Source organism: Hyperoodon ampullatus (assembly GCF_949752795.1).
Source record: "Hyperoodon ampullatus genome assembly, chromosome: 14".
Taxonomy (NCBI): domain Eukaryota; kingdom Metazoa; phylum Chordata; class Mammalia; order Artiodactyla; family Ziphiidae; genus Hyperoodon; species Hyperoodon ampullatus.
In genome coordinates this window covers 49,801,944-49,820,480 of record NC_136927.1, presented here as the reverse complement: position 1 = coordinate 49,820,480, position 18,537 = coordinate 49,801,944, and the positions used below count along the sequence as shown (strand labels likewise).

General features: G+C 51.2%; 1 protein-coding gene across 1 annotated transcript in view; it reads left to right on the top strand.

Moving 5' to 3' along the window:
* RCC1L (RCC1 like) overlaps positions 1–14,812 on the top strand; it is a gene marked incomplete at its 5' end in the record, with an annotated part of 40,132 nt that extends 25,320 nt beyond the window's left edge. Inside the window, 2 exons of the mRNA XM_079720156.1 lie at positions 2,396–2,481; positions 14,613–14,812. Coding sequence (XP_079576282.1) covers positions 2,396–2,481; positions 14,613–14,690 — 164 coding nt within the window. The 3' untranslated portion in view covers positions 14,691–14,812. The remainder of the gene's footprint in view (positions 1–2,395; positions 2,482–14,612) is intronic.
* Between the last annotated feature and the right edge of the window lie 3,725 nt (positions 14,813–18,537).

The window sequence follows — 18,537 nt, the reverse complement described above, 5'->3', positions numbered from 1 at the left end:
AGTGATCAAGCCCATGTGGCCCCAAGGCCTTACCGAGCTTCACCCTCTCAGGTTCAGCCCCAATCCCTGGGCTGCTCTCAGTTTCCATCCATCCAGTGGAGTGGCACCCTTGTGTGGATAATTAAAGAGAGCAGCTAATCCAGAAGTTGTTTGGCTTGAGGTGGTCTAATGTGTGTCTCCTTTTCCCCTGGGAGGTTTGTTTTCAGTTCATTTGGTTTGTGGTTAGGCTGGTGTTGCAGTGACTTTTCTCAAGCGGATGCAGTCGGTGGTGGGAGAGGGGACCCTCGAGTGGGCCGGGCTGCTGGGGGAGACCCGCGGAGGTTTGGTACATCACGGTGGGTGAGGAGGAAATGAGCGTGGGGGCTTCACCCCGGTCCCTGGCCAAGCCCAAGCCCGACGCTCATCCGAGCCAGGAGCGTGGGGCGGCAAGAGGCATATTTATAAGACCATCCTGTGGTTTTGAGGCGGTAGATGTGCCCGGTTTCTCCAAAGTGCCAGGGGGAGTGATCGAAGGGGGGGCTGAAATGGAGGTTTTCTCAGAGCGTTGCCCAGTTACAAAGCCATGACATACAGAGTTACTCTGCAGACGTCCCGCGTGTCTGCGCTTCTTGATTGCAGCTCTCATCCCCCCACCGCGGCTGTTGGCTCCATTTGCTCCTCGTTAGTTGACTTGAATAGTAAGAGGGAACTAAATTTCATTTTGTGATTCTCAAGTAAATTCACTTTTTCCTTGCAATTTAAAGACCGTTTTGTCTCACGGCAAGCTGTTGTTTCCTTTAGAAACATCTGGGCCGGGACAGTCAGTTTGGGTGGTCCTTGTCTGTGTTCCCCGGCCTCACGCTGCCGTGAGGGCTGCTCCAGATGAGCACACTGTTGCAGAGTCCTCACTGCCGTTCAGTCACTGTCTGTGTTTCAGGGTTCGGGGCTTGAGTGGCAGCAGCTGCAGCGTGGGCCGCTGTGGTGGTGGGTGGAGCGTTGTCTGTGCGCTGAGGCGCTGGGTGGCAGCAGTGGCGCCCGGGGTGGACGACCCCTCACGCAGGGTCAGCCACCTTCATCTGCAAATGCGTCTGTGTCACATTGGCGTTTTAAAGCTATTTTGATGTAGCAGATAGAGTCAGTGTGGGCGAATTCTGGAGGTAACAGTAACCTATTTCCCCAATGTTTAAGGCTTAAACTATGTGCAAAGTCATGTACTTGGAAACCCGTATGAAGCCTTTGACTAGGGTAGATTGCTTTGTCTGCTGTCGTGCCATGCGGCCATTTGGGGTCACACTGAAATGAAGTCCTACCTAGATTTCCCCCGACAGCCACCCTCCACATGCCAGTGACTGTCCCTCAGTAGGGGGAGCCTCAGAGCCTGGCTTCCTCTGGTTTGCCCTGAGGTCTGCTAACATGTTGGGGGCCAGATTGAATTGTTCTGTTAAACACAACCTCTGAGGTGGAAGACCAAGGACGGCAACAAGACCAGAGGGCTCTGACAGCGTGGCACAGAAGGATCCCTTATTTAATCAGCTGGGTTGTTTCAGTCCCAGCTCCTCCATGTCTTCCCTTCCTCCCATGACCAGAGCCTTCTGCCAGAGGGGGCTGGTAAATGGGGCCTCCGTGCCGAGGATGCCCCGGGCTGGTGTGGATGGAAGTCTGCACCAAGGGCCCTGCCCAGCCTGAGGGTCCATCCTGGAGCTGGCGTTCCCAGAGCCCCAGTCTGGATTCCGTCTCCTGGCCTGCCCCTACAGCACCCTGCCTGTCCTTTTCCTTCATGGCACTGTTTACAATTTGAAAACGTGCATTTGTTGGTTTAATCATTTGTTTAATTTTCGCTCTTCAACTAGCTCCAGCCCCGTGAGGACAGGAACATGCGTGTCAGTCCCCATGCTGTCCCAGCTCCTAGCACACAGATGTACACTTGACCCAAAGAGGCACCCAGTCACCGTGTGTCACTTGACCAAATGCTCCTGAGATGTGGAGACCCAGACAAGAAATGACAAATTGTCCTACTTCTCACTCCGTCGGGGCGTGACCAGGATTTGAGGATGCTGAGATTTCAGGATTTGTGGAGGGCAGGGTTTGGTTGGACATAACTGGGCGATGAGGGTGTGTGTGTAAGGGCCACACAGAGCAGGCCGTGTGCAGGAGCCCCTGGGCCCACCTCCAGGCATGTGTTCATCTCCCATGCGAGGGACACAGCATGAATCTGGGCCGGGACATGTTTTTGGTATGGGGATGGTACTGTATACTTGTCCCTTTAGAAGAAAGCATTAATGCCTGGGAGAAATTGAAGTTTAACTTTGATCTTTTTGTACCTGGTTCTAGAAAGCCTATTCCCATGACCCTTCCTTCTCTTGGAGACTTGCCCTTGGCCTCAAGCCCCAGCCAAGCCATTTTTCTTTATTTGCAGACAGAGGAGAGCTGTTTGTGTGGGGCAAGAACATCCGAGGGTGCCTGGGAATCGGTCGCCTGGAAGACCAGTACTTCCCGTGGAGGGTAAGGCTGGGCTGGGCGGGTGTGAGGGCGGCGTGCCCACAGAGCAGACTCACCTGATGCAGCAGCCCGGCCAGCACCGGGTCCCCGGGCTTCCAGTCCCTGTGGTGCCTGTAAGAAGCCTCCTCGGAGGCTGGCCTCGGGCAAACGGGGGCCTCAGGGAGGAGCGAGCTGCAGGCTGGGTGCCTCGGGACTCCGAGAGGGAGAGGGTTGAGATGAAGTTGACGTGCCAGGAGCTGTTTACAGAGGCCGTGGAGAGGAATGTTTTACAGTGGATTTAAAAGAAAGCGGGATGTTTATTGTTCAGAGTGCCTTACCACAGCCATCAGAGTGAAACATGAAGGCTCTTCTGAGGGGAGGATGCAATTACACAAAAAGGCTTATTTCAGAATTAAAGGGGAAGAGGGTTCCTTCTTAAGTTGTAGTTTATCTTAGTGTTGTTTACTAAGTCAGTTCTTTATAAGTTCTTCAAAAAAAAAAAAGGCTGTTTATTTTTTTGAATACAGAACATATGGACATGGTACAAAATGTATTATGAAAAATAAGTCTCCCGTCTCTTGCCCCAGAGGCAGCCACTGGTTCTGGTTTCATCGTTCGCTTCCAGAGATAGTCTCTGTGTAGAGGAGCAGGCGCTTGTGTGCGTGCATGCGTGTGTGTACGTGCCTAAGTGTTTTCTTTGAAGGTTAGGTTTTAACGTGTTTTGAGGTTGTGTAAAGCATTTTTTAAAAAACACATGTAAAAATGCAAAAGAAATGTGTAAAAAAAAAAAAAAAATAATAAGGGGGACTTCCCTGGTGGCGCAGTGGCCAATGCAGGGGACACGGGTTCGTGCCCTGGTCCAGGAAGGTCCCGCATGCCGTGGAGCAACTAAGTCTGTGTGCCACAACTACTGAGCCTGCGCTCTAGAGCCTGTGAACCACAACTACTGAGCTTGCATGCCACAACTACTGAAGCCCATGCACCTAGAGCCCGTGCTCTGCGATGAGGGAAGCCACCACAATGAGAAGCCTGCGCATTGCAACGAAGAGTAGCCCCTGCTTGCTGCAGCTAGAGAAAGCCCATGCGCAGCAATGAAGACCCAACACAGCCATAAAGGAAGGAAGGAGGAAAGAGGGAGAGAGAGAGGGGAGAGAGGGAGAGAGAGAGAAAGAAAGAAGGAAGGAGGGAAGGAGGAGAGAGAGGGAGACAGAAGGAAAGAGAAAAGGAAGGAGGAGAGAGAGAAGGAAAGAAAGAAGGAAGGAGAGAGAAAGAAGGAAAGGAAGGAAGGAGGAGAGGGAGGGGGAGAGGGAGAGAAAGGGAGAGGTAGAGAGAAGGAGAGGGAGCCGGAGAGGGAGATGGAGAGGTAGAAGGAGAGGGAGGGGCGAGAGAGGGAGAGGGAGAGAGGGAGAGAGAGGGAGAGGGAGAGAAGGAGGGAGAGAGAGAGGGAGAGAGGGAGTGGGGGAGAGGGAGAGAGAGAGGGCAAGAGGGAGAGAGAGGGAGAAGTAGAGGGAGAAAGAGCAAGAGAGGGGGGAGAGGGAGAGATGGAGAGGGAGGGAGAGTGGGAGAGGGGGAGAGGGAGGGAGTGGGAGAGGGAGAGAGAGAGGGAGAGAAGGAGAGGGAGAGGGGAGAGAGAGGGAGATGGAGGGAGAGGGAGAGGGAGGGAGTGGGAGAGGGAGAGAAGGAGAAGGAGAGAGGGAGAGTGGGAGGGAGAGGGAGAGAGAGAGCGGGAGAGAGAGGGAGAGGGAGAGAAGGAGGGAGAGAGGGAGAGAGGGAGAAGTAGAGAGGGAGAAAGAGCAAGAGGGGGAGGAAGAGAGGGAGAGGGAGGGAGGGAGAGTGGGAGAGAGAGGGAGAGAGAGGGAGAGAAGGAGAGGGAGAGAGAGAGGAAGAGGGAGAGAGGGAGAAGTAGAGAGGGAGAAAGAGCAAGAGAGGGGGGAGAGGGAGAGACAGGGAGACCGGGAGAGGGAGGGAGAGAGAGAGGGAGAGAAGGAGAGGGAGAGAGAGAGGGAGAGGGAGAGAGGGAGAGAAGGGAGAGTGGGAGAGGGAGAAGTAGAGAGGGAGAAAGAGAGAGCAAGAGAGGGGGGAGAGGGAGAGACAGGGAGAGGGAGAGAGGGAGAGAGAGAGACTGGGAGAGTGAGGGAGAGAGAGAGGGAGAGACAAAGGGAGAGTGGGAGAGAGAGGGAGAGGGAGAGAGAGAGAGAGACGGAAAGAAAGAAGGAAAGAAAGAGAAGGAAGGAAGGATTTATCGGTCAAAAACACACAGAAAATGTTTCAAGGCACTTACTTTGCTATTTTAGGGGCTCTTTCTCTCAGCCCTCCCCTTGGCTGCTGGCTCTCCTGGCTCCCCTGAGCTCGGCAGGCCCTGACTCCGGTGCTTTCTCTAAGAGAACACGTCAAAAGGGAGACTTTAAACTTGTTGGAAAAAAAATGACTGTGGCCCAGAGTTGTTCCCAGCCTGGCTGGTGCTGACCCGCTTGTTCCCTGGGGACCCCAGCCCGGGTGAGGAAAGGCATGGTGGCGGGTGGACAGTGGCCAGCAGCTCAGGGAATACAGAGCAGTTAGAATCCTGCTCGTTCTCTTGGGAGCTTCTCACAGCCCTCTCTTTAACAGCTCCACCCCCCCCCCCCCCCCCCCCCCGCAAGGGACTTCCTTCTGAGAGGCAGCTGGGGAAATGGCCAAGCAAGTGGGTTTTGAATGAATGATCGTTGTGACTAGGGCCTCCCCACCTGCCTTCATGTCCTCCCAATTAGAGCGAAGATCAGCTGTGAAATCAGGTTTGAGAGCATTTTCGTTGTCCAAGTGGCCGGGCCAGGCTTGGCCTCTGTGGTGGAGTGGCAGGCCTCGGGGTGGATGCCCCGTCGTTCAAGCCGTACCCCTGCGCTGAACGTCCCTCTGAAGTGTCGTTCCCGGCTTCCATGCCATCAGGGAAAGGGCACTCTGGTCTGTTCCCGTGACGGCTGCTTTCATGCCCCACACCATCGTCTCCCCTTGTGTGTCTGTGGAGCTCCTTCGCCCCCGTGTCACCTTTTGGTCGGGCTTGGGAGGGTGGTGCTGAAGTCCATGCCGGCTCCTAGATGCGAGGCTGGGGCTCTGGGAGAGTGGTGGTGACAGGAACCAGGTTTTCGATCAACTAGGTTGGATTCCTTAAAGGTTAGTCTCTTGTTGGGTAGTTGGACCTTTCTCCAGTCTGTTCTCTTGTCACTTAAAAAAAAAATTGCAGGTGATTTTTATTCCTTAAACACTATTTTCTTATTAATCTTAAGTAGGGGATATGTTACATCATTTAAAAAGTCTTCCAAGAAAGAAAAAAAAGAGTAAAGCCATATTTGTAGCTCCTACAGTGGTATTAACTAGTTATTCTTAGACTTACTTACAGAGCCTGGGCTTTTCTGATGATTCGTAGGCCTAGGAAGTGACATCTGAGTCACCTGATTGAAACCTCTTCTTCCAGAAGCTGTCCAGGCTGTTTTCCTCCTCCACATTGATGCTTAGAGCTCAGAGAGGTTCAGTGATTTCTTTAAGGTCACACACCTAGTAAGAAGCAGAGGACTTCCCTGGTGGCGCAGTGGTTAAGAATCCGCCTGCCCATGCAGGGGACACGGGTTCAAGCCCTGGTCCGGGAAGATCCCACATGCCGCGGAGCAACTAAGCCTGTGCGCCACAGCCACTAAGCCTGTGCTATAGAGCCCGTGAGCCACAACTGCTGAGCTCACGTGCCACAACTACTGAAACCCACGCGCCTAGCACCCGTGCTCCGCAACGAGAGAAGCCACTGCAATGAGAAGCCTGCGCACCACAAGGAAGAGTAGGCCCCGCTCACCACGACTAAAGAAAGCCCGTGTGCAGCAACAAAGACCCGACACAGCCAAAATTAAATAAATTAAAAAAAAAAAAAAGAAAAGTGGAGCCAAGAATCAGACTCAGAATTTCTGACTTTAAGACGTCACCATGGGAGAGGGGGAATTTGGCGGAAGAGTAAGACGCGGAGATCACCTTCCTCCCCACAGATACATCAGAAATACATCTACACATGGAACAACTCCTACAGAACACCTACTGAACGCTGGCAGAACACCTCAGACCTCCCAAAAGGCAAGAAACTCCCCACGTACCTGGGTAGGGCAAAAGAAAAAAGAATAAACAGAGACAAAAGAATAGGGACAGGACCTGCACCAGTGGGAGGGAGCCGTGAAGGAGGAAAGGTTTCCACACACTAGAAGCCCCTTCGTGGGCGGAGACTGCGGGTGGCGGAGGGGGGAAGCTTCGGAGCCGCGGAGGAGAGCACAGCAACAGGGGTGCGGAGGGCAAAGTGGAGAGATTCCCGCACCGAGGATCCGTGCCGACCGGCACTCACCAGCCCGAGAGGCTTGTCTGGGCTGGGAGCTGAGGCTTGGGCTTCGGAGGTCGGATCGCAGGGAGAGGACTGGGGCTGGCAGCGTGAACACAGCCTGAAGGGGCTAGTGCGCCACGGCTGGCCGGGAGGGAGTCCGGGAAAGAGTCTGGAGCTGCCCAAGAGACAAGAGACTTTTTCTTCCCTCTTTGTTTCCTGGTGCGCGAGAAGAGGGGATTCAGAGCGCCGCTTAAAGGACCTCCAGAGACGGGCGCGAGCCGTAGCTATCAGCACGGACCCCAGAGACGGGCATAAGACGCTAAGGCTGCTGCTGCCGCCACCAAGAAGCCTGTGTGCAAGCACAGGTCACTATCCCCACTTCCCCTCCCGGAGCCTGTGCAGCCCGCCACTGCCGGGGTCCCGGGATCCAGGGACAACTTCCCCGGGAGAACGCACGGCGTGCCTCAGGCGGGTGCAACGTCACACCGGCCTCTGCCACCGCAGGCTCGCCCCGCACTGTGTACCCATCCCTCCCCCTGGCCTGAGTGAGCCAGAGCCCCCGAATCAGCGGCTCCTTTAACCCTGTCCTGTCTGAGCGAAGAACAGACGCCCTCCAGCGACCTACACGCAGAGGCGGGGCCAAATCCAAAGCTGAACCCCGGGAAGTGTGCGAACAAAGAGGAGAAAGGGAAATCTCTCCCAGCAGCCTCAGGAGCAGCGGATTAAATCTCCACAATCAACTTGATGTACCCTGCATCTGTGGAATACCTGAATAGACAACTAATCATCCCAAATTGAGGAGGTGGACTTTGAGAGCAAGATTTATTAATTTTTCCCCTTTTCCTCTTTTTGTGAGTGTGTATGTGTATGCTTCTGTGTGAGATTTTGTCTGTATAGCTTTGCTTTCATCATTTGTCCTAGGGTTCTATCTGTCCCTTTTTTTTTTTTACTTAAAAAATTTTTTTTCTTAATAATTATTTTTTTATTTTAATAACTATTTTATTTTACCTTACTTTATTTTTTCTTTTATCTTTTTATCTTCCTTCCTTCCTTCCTTCTTCTCCCTTTTATTCTGAGCCATATGGATGAAAGGCTCTTGGTGCCAGGAGTCAGTGCTGTGCCTCTGAGGTGGGAGAGCCAACTTCAGGACACTGGTTCACAAGAGACCTCCCAGCTCCATGTAATATCAAATGGCGAAAATCTCCCAGAGATCTCTGTCTCAACACCAGCACCCAGCTTCACTCAACGACCAGCAAGCTACAGTGCTAGACACCCTATGCCAAACAACTAGCAAGATAAGAACACAACCCCACCCATTAGAGAGAGGCTGCCTAAAATCATAATAAGGCCACAGACACCCCAAAACACACCACCAGACGTGGACCTGCCCACCAGAAAGACAAGATCCAGCCTCATCCACCAGAACACAGGCACTAGTCCCCTCCACCAGGAAGCCTACACAACCCACTGAACCAACTTTAGCCACTGGGGACAGAAACCAGAAACAACAGGAACTACGAACCTGCAGCTTGCAAAAAGGAGACCCCAAACACAGTAAGATAAGCAAAATGAGAAGACAGAAAAACACACAGCAGATGAAGGAGCAAGATAAAAACCCATCAGACCTAACAAATGAAGAGGAAATAGGCAGTCTACCTGAAAAAGAATACAGAATAATGATAGTAAAGATGATCCAAAATCTTGGAAATAGAATAGAGAAAATGCAAGAAACATTTAACAAGGATCTAGAAGAACTAAAGATGAAACAAGCAACGATGAACAACACAATAAATGAAATTAAAAATACTCTAGAAGGGATCAATAGCAGAATAACTGAGGCAGAAGAACGGATAAGTGATCTGTAAGATAAAATAGTGGAAATAATTACTGCAGAGCAGAATAAAGAAAAAAGAATGCAAAGAACTGAGGACAGTCTCAGAGACCTCTGGGACAACATTAAACACACCAACATTTCAAATCATAGGGGTTCCAGAAGAAGAAGAGAAAAAGAAAGGGACTGAGAAAATATTTGAAGAGATTATAGTTGAAAACTTCCCTAATATGGGAAAGGAAATAGTTAATCAAGTCCAGGAAGCACAGAGAGTCCCATACAGGGTAAGTCCAAGGAGAAACACGCCAAGACACATATTAATCAAACTGTCAAAAATTAAATACAAAGAAAACATATTAAAAGCAGCAAGGGAAAAACAACAAATAACAGACAAGGGAACCCCCATAAGGTTAACAGCTGATCTCTCAGCAGAAACTCTGCAAGCCAGAATGGACTGGCAGGACATATTTAAAGTGATGAAGGAGAAAAATCTACAACCAAGATTACTCTACCCAGCAAGGATCTCATTCAGATTTGATGGAGAAATTAAAACCTTTACAGACAAGCTAAAGCTGAGAGAGTTCAGCACCACCAAACCAGCTTTACAACAAATGCTAAAGGATCTTCTCTAGGCAAGAAACACAACAGAAGGAAAAGACCTACAATAACAAACCCAAAACAATTAAGAAAACGGGAATAGGAACATACATATCGATAATTACCTTAAATGTAAATGGATTAAATGCTCCCACCAAAAGACACAGACTGGCTGAATGGATACAAAAACAAGACCCATATATATGCTGTCTACAAGAGACCCACTTCAGACCTAGAGACACATACAGACTGAAAGTGAGGGGATGGAAAAAGATATTCCATGCAAATGGAAACCAAAAGAAAGCTGGAGTAGCAATTCTCATATCAGACAAAATAGACTTTAAAATAAAGACTATTAGAAGAGACAAAGAAGGACACTACGTAATGATCAAGGGATCGATCCAAGAAGAAGATACAACAATGGTAAATATTTATGCACCCAACATAGGAGCACCTCAATACATAAGGCAGATACTAACAGCCATAAAGGGGGAAATCGACTAACACATTCATAGTAGGGGAATTTAACACCCCACTTTCACCAATGGACAGATCATCCAAAATGAAAATAAATAAGGAAACACAGCTTTAAATGATACATTAAACAAGATGGACTTAATTGATATTTATAGGGCATTCCATCAAAAACAACAGAATACACATTTTTCTCAAATGCTCATGGAACATTCTCCAGGATAGATCATATCTTGGGTCACAAATCAAACCTTGGTAAATTTAAGAAAATTGAAATTGTATCAAGTATCTTTTCCGACCACAATGCTATGAGACTAGATATCAATCACAGGAAAAGATCTGTAAAAAATACACATGGAGGCTAAACAATACACTGCTTAATAACGAAGTGATCACTGAAGAAATCAAAGAGGAAATTAAAAAATACCTAGAAACAAATGACAGTGGAGACACGATGACCCAAAACCTATGGGATGCAGCAAAAGCAGTTCTAAGAGGGAAGTTTATAGCAATACAATCCTATCTTAATAAACAGGAAACATCTCAAATAAACAACCTAACCTTGCACCTAAAGCAATTAGAGAAAGAAGAACAAAAAAACCCCAAAGTTAGCAGAAGGAAAGAAATCATAAAGATCAGATCAGAAATAAATGAAAAAGAAATGAAGGAAACGATAGCAAAGATCAATAAAACTAAAAGCTGGTTCTTTGAGAAGATAAACAAAATTGATAAACCATTAGCCAGACTCATCAATAAAAAAAGGGAGAAGACTCAAATCAATAGAATTAGAAATGAAAAAGGAGAAGTAACAACTGACACTGCAGAAATACAAAAGATCATGAGAGATTACTACAAGCAACTCTATGCCAATAAAATGGACAACCTGGAAGAAATGGACAAATTCTTAGAAATCCACAGCCTGCCAAGACTGAATCAAATGGGACAAATGGGACCTAATGAAACTTCAAAACTTTTGCACAGCAAAGGAAACCATAAACAAGACCAAAAGACAACCCTCAGAATGGGAGAAAATATTTCCAAATGAAGCAACTGACAAAGGATTAATCTCCAGAATTTACAAGCAGCTCATGCAGCTCAATAACAAAAAAACAAACAATCCAATCCAAAAATGGGCGGAAGACCTAAATAGACATTTCTCCAAAGAAGATATACAGACTGCCAACAAACACATGAAAGAATACTCAACATCATTAATCATTAGAGAAATGCAAATCAAAACTACAATGAGATATCATCTCACACCAGTCAGAATGGCCATCATCAAAAAATCTAGAAACAGTAAATGCTGGAGAGGGTGTGGAGAAAAGGGAACACTCTTGCACTGCTGGTGGGAATGTGAATTGGTACAGCCACTATGTAGAACAGTATGGAGGTTCCTTAAAAAACTACAAATAGAACTACCATATGACCCAGCAATCCCACTACTGGGCATATACCCTGAGAAAACCATAATTCAAAAAGAGTCATGTACCAAAATGTTCATTGCAGCTCTATTTACAATAGCCAGGACATGGAAGCAACCTAGGTGTCCATCGACAGATGAATGGATAAAGAAGATGTGGCACATATATACAATGGAATATTACTCAGCCATAAAAAGAAACGAAATTGAGCTATTTGTAGTGAGGTGGATGACCTAGAGTCTGTCATACAGAGTGAAGTAAGTCAGAAAGAGAAAGACATACTGTATGCTAACACATATATATGGAACTTAAGAAAAAAAAAGTCATGAAGAACCTAGGGGTAAGACGGGAATAAAGACACAGACCTACTAGAGCGTGGACTTGAGGATATGGGGAGGGGGAAGGGTAAGCTGTGACAAAGTGAGAGAGTGGCACGGACATATATACACTACCAAACGTAAAATAGATAGCTAGTGGGAAGCAGCCGCATAGCACAGGGAGATCAGCTCGGTGCTTTGTGACCACCTAGAGGGGTGGGATAGGGAGGGTGGGAGGGAGGGAGACGCAAGAGGGAGGACATATGGGAACATATGTATATGTGTAACTGATTCACTTTGTTATAAAGCAGAAACTAACACACCATTGTAAAGCAATTATACTCCAATAAAGATGTAAAAAAAAAAAAGAAAAAGACGTCACCATGGTCCCCCTCCTCTGCGAGGGCCTGAGCTGGGTTCCCCTGGAATCCCCGCGGTGGAGGGAGGGCGAGGCGGAGGTGGGGACCCTCTGCCTGATGGCAGCCTTGCGGGCCTGGGAACAGGACATTGAGGAGAGCTTTCGAGTGGCCCCACCCCCACCCAGGCCATGCCCTCACTTTACATCGCACATGACCGCCATTCTCAGGGCCCGGAGCTGTCCCTGGGGCCGGTGCTTTGCACTGTCTCTCTTATCCCCAGAACAGCCTGTGAAGGTTGGGCTGCCCCCCAGCCTGCCCCCGTGCACACTGACTTCAGGATTCGAAGCCGCTGGCCCAGTCTCTCAGCTGCGCAGTGGGTGGGCTGCGACGTGAACTCGGTGCTCTGAGTGCAGACTATGCTTCCCCCTCGCCGTGCGCCTCTCTGGTGGGGCTTTGGTTGGAGCACAAGCTGGGAACCCTCTGTTTCCTGGGCCTCTTTCTTACCTGGCTGCTTCAGGAGCCACAGGCCCTGGCAGTTATGACGCCCCAGGGGAGGGCGTGCTGCAGGGGCTGGGCCTCCTCGCAGGCTGAGCCGGCTCCCCTCCGGGGTGTGGCCTGGCTTCTGGGCGCCGGGGAAGGGCATCTTGGGTGCAGCCGAGTGGGGACACGGCAAGTCCGGTGGCCGGATCACAGCTGGTCCAGCGCTCCTCCTCTGCCTTCCTCTGCCCTTCAGCTGGTGGGTGCGTGTCTTGGGAACTTGTCCTGGTACAGAGAGCTGTTCGTACACTGATTCTGCTCAAACTTTTCAGAGTCACTCAGGCCAAATATGGTTCGTTTTCTGGAACTGTTTGCCTTTGCAACAATGTGAGTGTAAATTGGTTTAGAATAGAAACTCCTTTTAACCCTGATGAGGTCACAAATAAAACACGGCTGAGGGCAGCCTTCTCTTGGACTCAGTTCAGAGGCTGACAGTGAGAGGCAGTTGGCTGGGGGGGGGGCTGGGGCTCTGGGAGCCACCTGCTGCTCCCCAGAGAGGCTCCTGGGGCCAGCGTCAGCCATGACCATCATCCCAGCGAGTCAGCCAAGACGGGGTGGCTCCCTCTGCTTTGGGTTCTGATGGTCACAGCCCTTGGAGAACAAGGACAGAGGTGCCTAAGTGTGACAGCTTGGCCGCAGGTTAGCGCGGAGAGTGGCCCTTTCCTGGGGAAGGTCAATAAAGGTGCTCTCGTGGCCCGGGGAGGTTGCTAGGAGCTCACCTGGCCTGGTCACCCCAGGCAGCATGTTTTCTTCTGCTTCTATGGCCATCCTGGAACGCTTTCTGCAGCTCTGGGCCTTTGCGATGAGCTGAGGGCACCGCTGCATGTTTGTTCAGTGATTTCTGTAACAGGTTTTGCTGAAGGCGTTTGTTTAGGGATGGGTGAGTAGCACGACTTGGTTACTAGCATCCGTTTGCCTTGTGGCCGGGAGACCCTAATGGACTTGTCTCTGAACGGTTGATGTTGCTGCCTCTGGGCTTTTAGGGCAGGCCATCTGGACGAGGCCTCTCCCTCTGAAGCTCAGTAAACTCCGCAGGCTGTTACAGATCCCTCTCCAGCTGTCACGCTGCCCCGCTGAGCGCTGCCACTGGGGAGGGATGGCAGGATTCTGATCCGGTCAGAAGAGCAGCATCAGCGTCCTGGCGGGGGCTGAGCAGGAGGTGGTGCAGGTGTTCTGTCTTAGAAATTGCCCCCTAAGAAGACACTACACTCGCACCGCTTTCTGCGTCTAGAATCTCTGGAAAGACAAGAAACCAGTTAAAAGTAGTTTCCAGTTCAGAGGGAAGGTGGGGAGCAGGGCATGTGATGACAGGGTGGCGTCCAACGGGATTTAATGCCTTTTCTTCTTTTCTACTGAATGTCATTTTATATCGTAGCCACGTGGCTATCACCTATTCAAAGTAATAGTAGTAATAATAATAACATTTATAGTAATAATACACCAAGAGGAGGAAGCAAAGTGCCCCTGTCCTGGAGAACTGGGTGGCTGTGTGTACCTGGAGGTCCCACCTGTGTTGTGGGCACCATGGAGTTTGGAGGGAGGGGGTCCATCTCCACGGCCCAGCTGTGGGGCACTGAGGGTCACCCTCAGGGCCAGCAGGCTGGAGCCTCCACACCCGCACGAGGCTGTCTGCACGTCACCTGGAGGGTTGGGCCTGCCTGTGATGAAGTGGTGTCAGTGTGGGTGGCATTGTTGGCAGGGCTGCCAGCCAGGCCTCTGGCACCTTCTGAGACGCAGTAAACACCCGTCCTCCGGGGTGCACAGGACCCGGGAGCAGACTGCCTGGGTCTGGAGCTGACGGGTAGAGCGGGTGAAGACACTGGGCTGGGAGGCCTCCTTCCCACAGTGGACCCTGAGGGCAGGGCAGGGCAGGGCAGGAGGGTTTCTGGAGCTGCTCCAGGCAGCTGTCTGGTGACCCCTGGGAAGAGTCACTGAATAGCTGGCTTGAGCACAGGTTTGACCTCTGGGGAGTCACACTCATGGGGGACGGCCTCTGTGGGGTGTGCATGTCCCAGGACGGTGCATGCAGGGTCCATGCGCGTGCCCAGAGCGGCCTCTCGGGGGATGCTGCCCGGGTCTGGGTGGGGAGTCAGGACGGCCCTTCCCACGGTGGGTGCTCTGCCCTTCCCAGCAGACCTGCCGGGTGGGTGTAAGCACCCCATTTCCAGGTGAGGGAGCTGAGGCTCAGAGCGGTTAGGTCACCTACCCAGAGCAGAGCCAGGGTCAGGCCCTTGATCGGCTACCGCCAGGCCATCTCTCCTCACGGTGTGCTGGGTCTTGTTTGTTCAGGTGACGATGCCTGGGGAACCTGTGGATGTGGCGTGCGGTGTGGACCACATGGTGACGCTGGCCAGGTCCTTCATCTGAACCTCCTTCCCGGCCCGCTCGAGCCGGGCCTCGGCCTCAGGACTGCTTGGACTGCGCAGCAGAGGCAGCAGCCCCTGGGGCTCTGGATGGGGCGCTCCGTGTGGTGTGCCGCGCTCCCCGGCAGCCCGGGGCGGTGTGACTGGAGGTGCCGGGACGGGGTCCCCCCCACTGCCGAGGGTGAGACATGCTGCACTCAGCACAGATGGCGCCGTTATCGGCCGAGCCCCAGGGGTGTGTGGCCCCGGCAGGGTGAGGATGATCTGCTCATCTCGGCTGCTTCTGGGGAACACACGACGGCTCCTGGTGTCATGTCTGGTCTTTGGAAAGCTTAGCCCGCTCAGCCGTCTCTGATGGCTGCTGGGACACCAGCCGAAACCCCTTGCACTGGAGTTCTCCCTGGAAATGCCAGTGGGCGCCAGCCCAGGACCCTGTGGGCCCACGGCTCTCAGCAGCCTTGTAACCACTCTTACTGCCTGGCTTAGAAGCCTTGAGAAGCCCCCTCGGGAGAAGAGCGAGGCCAAGTTCTTGTGGACCAAGGGCTCTGAACACATCCTGCGAAAGCTTGGCTGGAGTGCTAGCCTTGGAGAAGGAAAATTCAGAAACAGTGACAAACACGTGCATTAGTAGTGTAACTTGTCTTTTTCTTTAAAAACGTCTTTTAAAAATCTCTCTTGGAATAAAGTCTATTTTCTGCTTTTTCGTTTTTAAGAACTGGAGAGGCCTTTTTATTTTAACCTGATCATTTAGAGATTAGCTTTCAAAAACAAGGCTTTCGGTAAAGAGGCAACTAGAAACCAGTGAAAAATACTCTAGAAGACAGTCCCACTTGAAAACTGTTTGTTTTCTGACCAGAGTCTGCTCCCGCAGTGCCGTTGGGAGAAAATGATGAAGTATAAAACCAACTGGGCAGTCATGTCGCAGAGCAGGCTCTCACTCACGGTTTGCCTACATCCCCCATCTTTTATTCATTCACTCAACAAACACTTACTGTTGTACCCCATACTTGTCAGGTACTGTTGACCCCACTGGGTCACGTGGTGGCAAACAGAATCCCTGTAAGCAGGTCTCATGACACTTACATTCGAGGAGGCAAAACAGACAAGCAAAATGCAAAGTGCATTAGGTGGTTGCGTGGGCTGTGGAGGAAAAGCCGGAGAGGGACAGGTGGTGCCGGGGGCGGCGGTTTAAAGTGGAGCAGTCACTGACCCGACATCCTCGCTGCGACCTGAGGCAGCTCGAACCGGGCAGGCGGTGTCTGGGGCAGCGGCCCTGGGACCCCTCACCTGGGCTCCTACCACCTCCACTTCTCTGTAGCGGGACCAGTTCTTATGTTTATTACAGCAAAGTTTTTCCATAAACTTGAAACAGAAATTGAAAACCATCTGTCATTTTCCTTCCTGGAGCTTCTAGTTGGGCCGAGGACCATGTCACCCCAGTGGTGAACGGCAGTAATCCAGCCTCAGGGAGATACACGCCTTGAAGCACATGCTGATTTGAGGAGGGTGATGTCTCCCCGAAGGGCAGGCTGGGGTTCCCCTAGTGATGTTCGGGGACCGTAGGGGATGGTGGTGATGGAGGGTCTCTGTCGAAGGTGGGAATGGTTTTTAGCCTCCCCTCGTCCCCTCAAGTGGCAACCACGACTCAGGTCCAGTAACTACTTCCACCTTGGACACAGCACCCAGGGTATATTAAGGGACATCTTTGGATTTGTCTTAAAACCCAGTGTCAGGACTTTCCTGGTGGTCCAGTGGTTGAGACTTTGCCTTCCAATGCAGGGGGTGCAGGTTCGATCCCTGGTCAGGGAGCTAAGATCCCACATGCCTCATGGCCAAAAAACCAAAACATAAAACACATGCAGCATTGTAACAAAGTCAATGAAGACTTTAAAATTGGTCCACATAAATTAAAAAAATCCAAAAAACCCCCCAAAAACCCAGTGTCTCCCAGTGGGGTCTGTGCCCTTTGTGGTGACAGGGGTTCCCAGCTGGAGCGCATCTGCCAGGCCCTTCCCATGGCTGTCCTCTGTGCTCGTGGCCCTTCTCAGCTTTTGTCCTGTTGTTCCCAGCCTCTCCCAGCATTTAACACAGAGGCCGCCTACACCATTGGCTCAGCTGCTGTGATTTCTCATTTTGTTCCTGTGAAGGGTCAGTGTTACAGGCCCCGGGCTCCTCTCGCGTTATCGAGTGCGTGGATGACACCCTGGGTGAAGCGACCACGGGCCACCTCCGACGTGATCTCTCTTCTCACACTCAGACTCCGTTCATTCACAGATGTTGGGGCCAGTGCAGAGCCCTGAGAAGGCATAGGGACTCCACCACCGTTTTGGTGAGTGGACAGTCCCTTCCAAGGCACTTGGGTCTCCGCCTTCCGTCCCCTGAGTCCCCGGCAGACGTGCAGGCTGCCACTTCATAACGATTCTGGGGGAGGGACGGCTCTCACTGTGCGCAAAACCTTACATCAGCGAATAGAAGACGCGGCTCACCACTCTCGTCAGGTCAGTCCTGACACACTCAGAATCCTGTCATGACCATGCTTGTCCCCTGAATAGATGGTTGCCCATAATAAGTGCCCAAACACTCAATGCGCTTGCTGTGTTCTGTGCGACAGTCAGATGCTGAGAACCACACAGTCGAAACGGTGCTGACTGGCCCAGCAGGTGACGACCTGGCCGCGCGCCCGGGCAAAAGCTCGGGCTGCGTCCGTGAAGATCGACACTGTTCTCCTGTGTGACGCCCGGTCCCAGCGCCCCCCGACCAGCAACAAGAGTGACTCAAACTGTCCCGCGGGCCAGCTGCCTCGTGTGGTGTGACGTACAGACAGACCTTGGGGGCAGCACCCAGCACGGGCCCGGCCCTGTGAGACAGCCATCGTCCCAGCGCCCAGGACTGACCCCCAGGAACTTATCCCCTCCCCAGACAGCCCCATACCTGCCTTTCTCTCTGCCAGGATGCATTACCAGCCACCCCCAAAGACTCACATTGCACCAATCAAGAAATCCTGGCCTTTCGTCCACACGAACCTTGTTATTTAACCTGGAGCAACAGCAGGCCAGATTAAGCTTGAGCTGAGACAATGTTTGGAGCCCTTCTAAGATGTCTTTTCTCAGATTTGGGGCCACACTGAGGTGCGTGCTCAGCAGTCCCATTTAGAAGGATAAATCCAGATACCGTGGTCACCTCCTCAAACCAGGAGTCCACTGTCTTGCCAAGGAGGCAAACAGGTGAGATGTAGCTGGTGGAGGGGGGATGGCCCATGGGGCTGGAGAGCAGAGTAGCTTAGTCTTGCCATCGCTCTGGTAGCCTGGTGGCAGCACAAGTGCCAGGAGACCAGAGAGTAGAGGACATGAAGCCATGCCCATCAGAAAATGCTGTTTGACAAACGAGACCTCATCAGACTTGAAAGCTTTTGCACAGCAAAGGAAACCATCCACAAAACAAAAAGCCTACGGAATGGGAGAAGGTATTTGCAAACGATGGGACTGATGGGGTTAATAGCTAAAATATAGATACAGCTCATACAACTCAATAATAAAAAAAAACAACCACCACCCAATCAAAAAATGAGCAGAAGACCTAGATAGATGTTTCTCCAAAGAAGACATACAGATGGCCATCAGGCACATGAACAGCTGCTTAACATCGCCAGTCGTTAAAGAAATGCAAATCAAAACCACAATAAGGTACCATCTCACCCTGGTCAAAATGGCCAGCATCAAAATGTCTACAATAATTAACGCTGGAGAGGGTGTGGAAAAAAGGAAATCCTCATACACTGTTGGTAGGAATGTAAATTGGTACAGCCACTATGGGGAACAGTATGGAGGTTCCTTAAAAAACTAAAAGTAGGG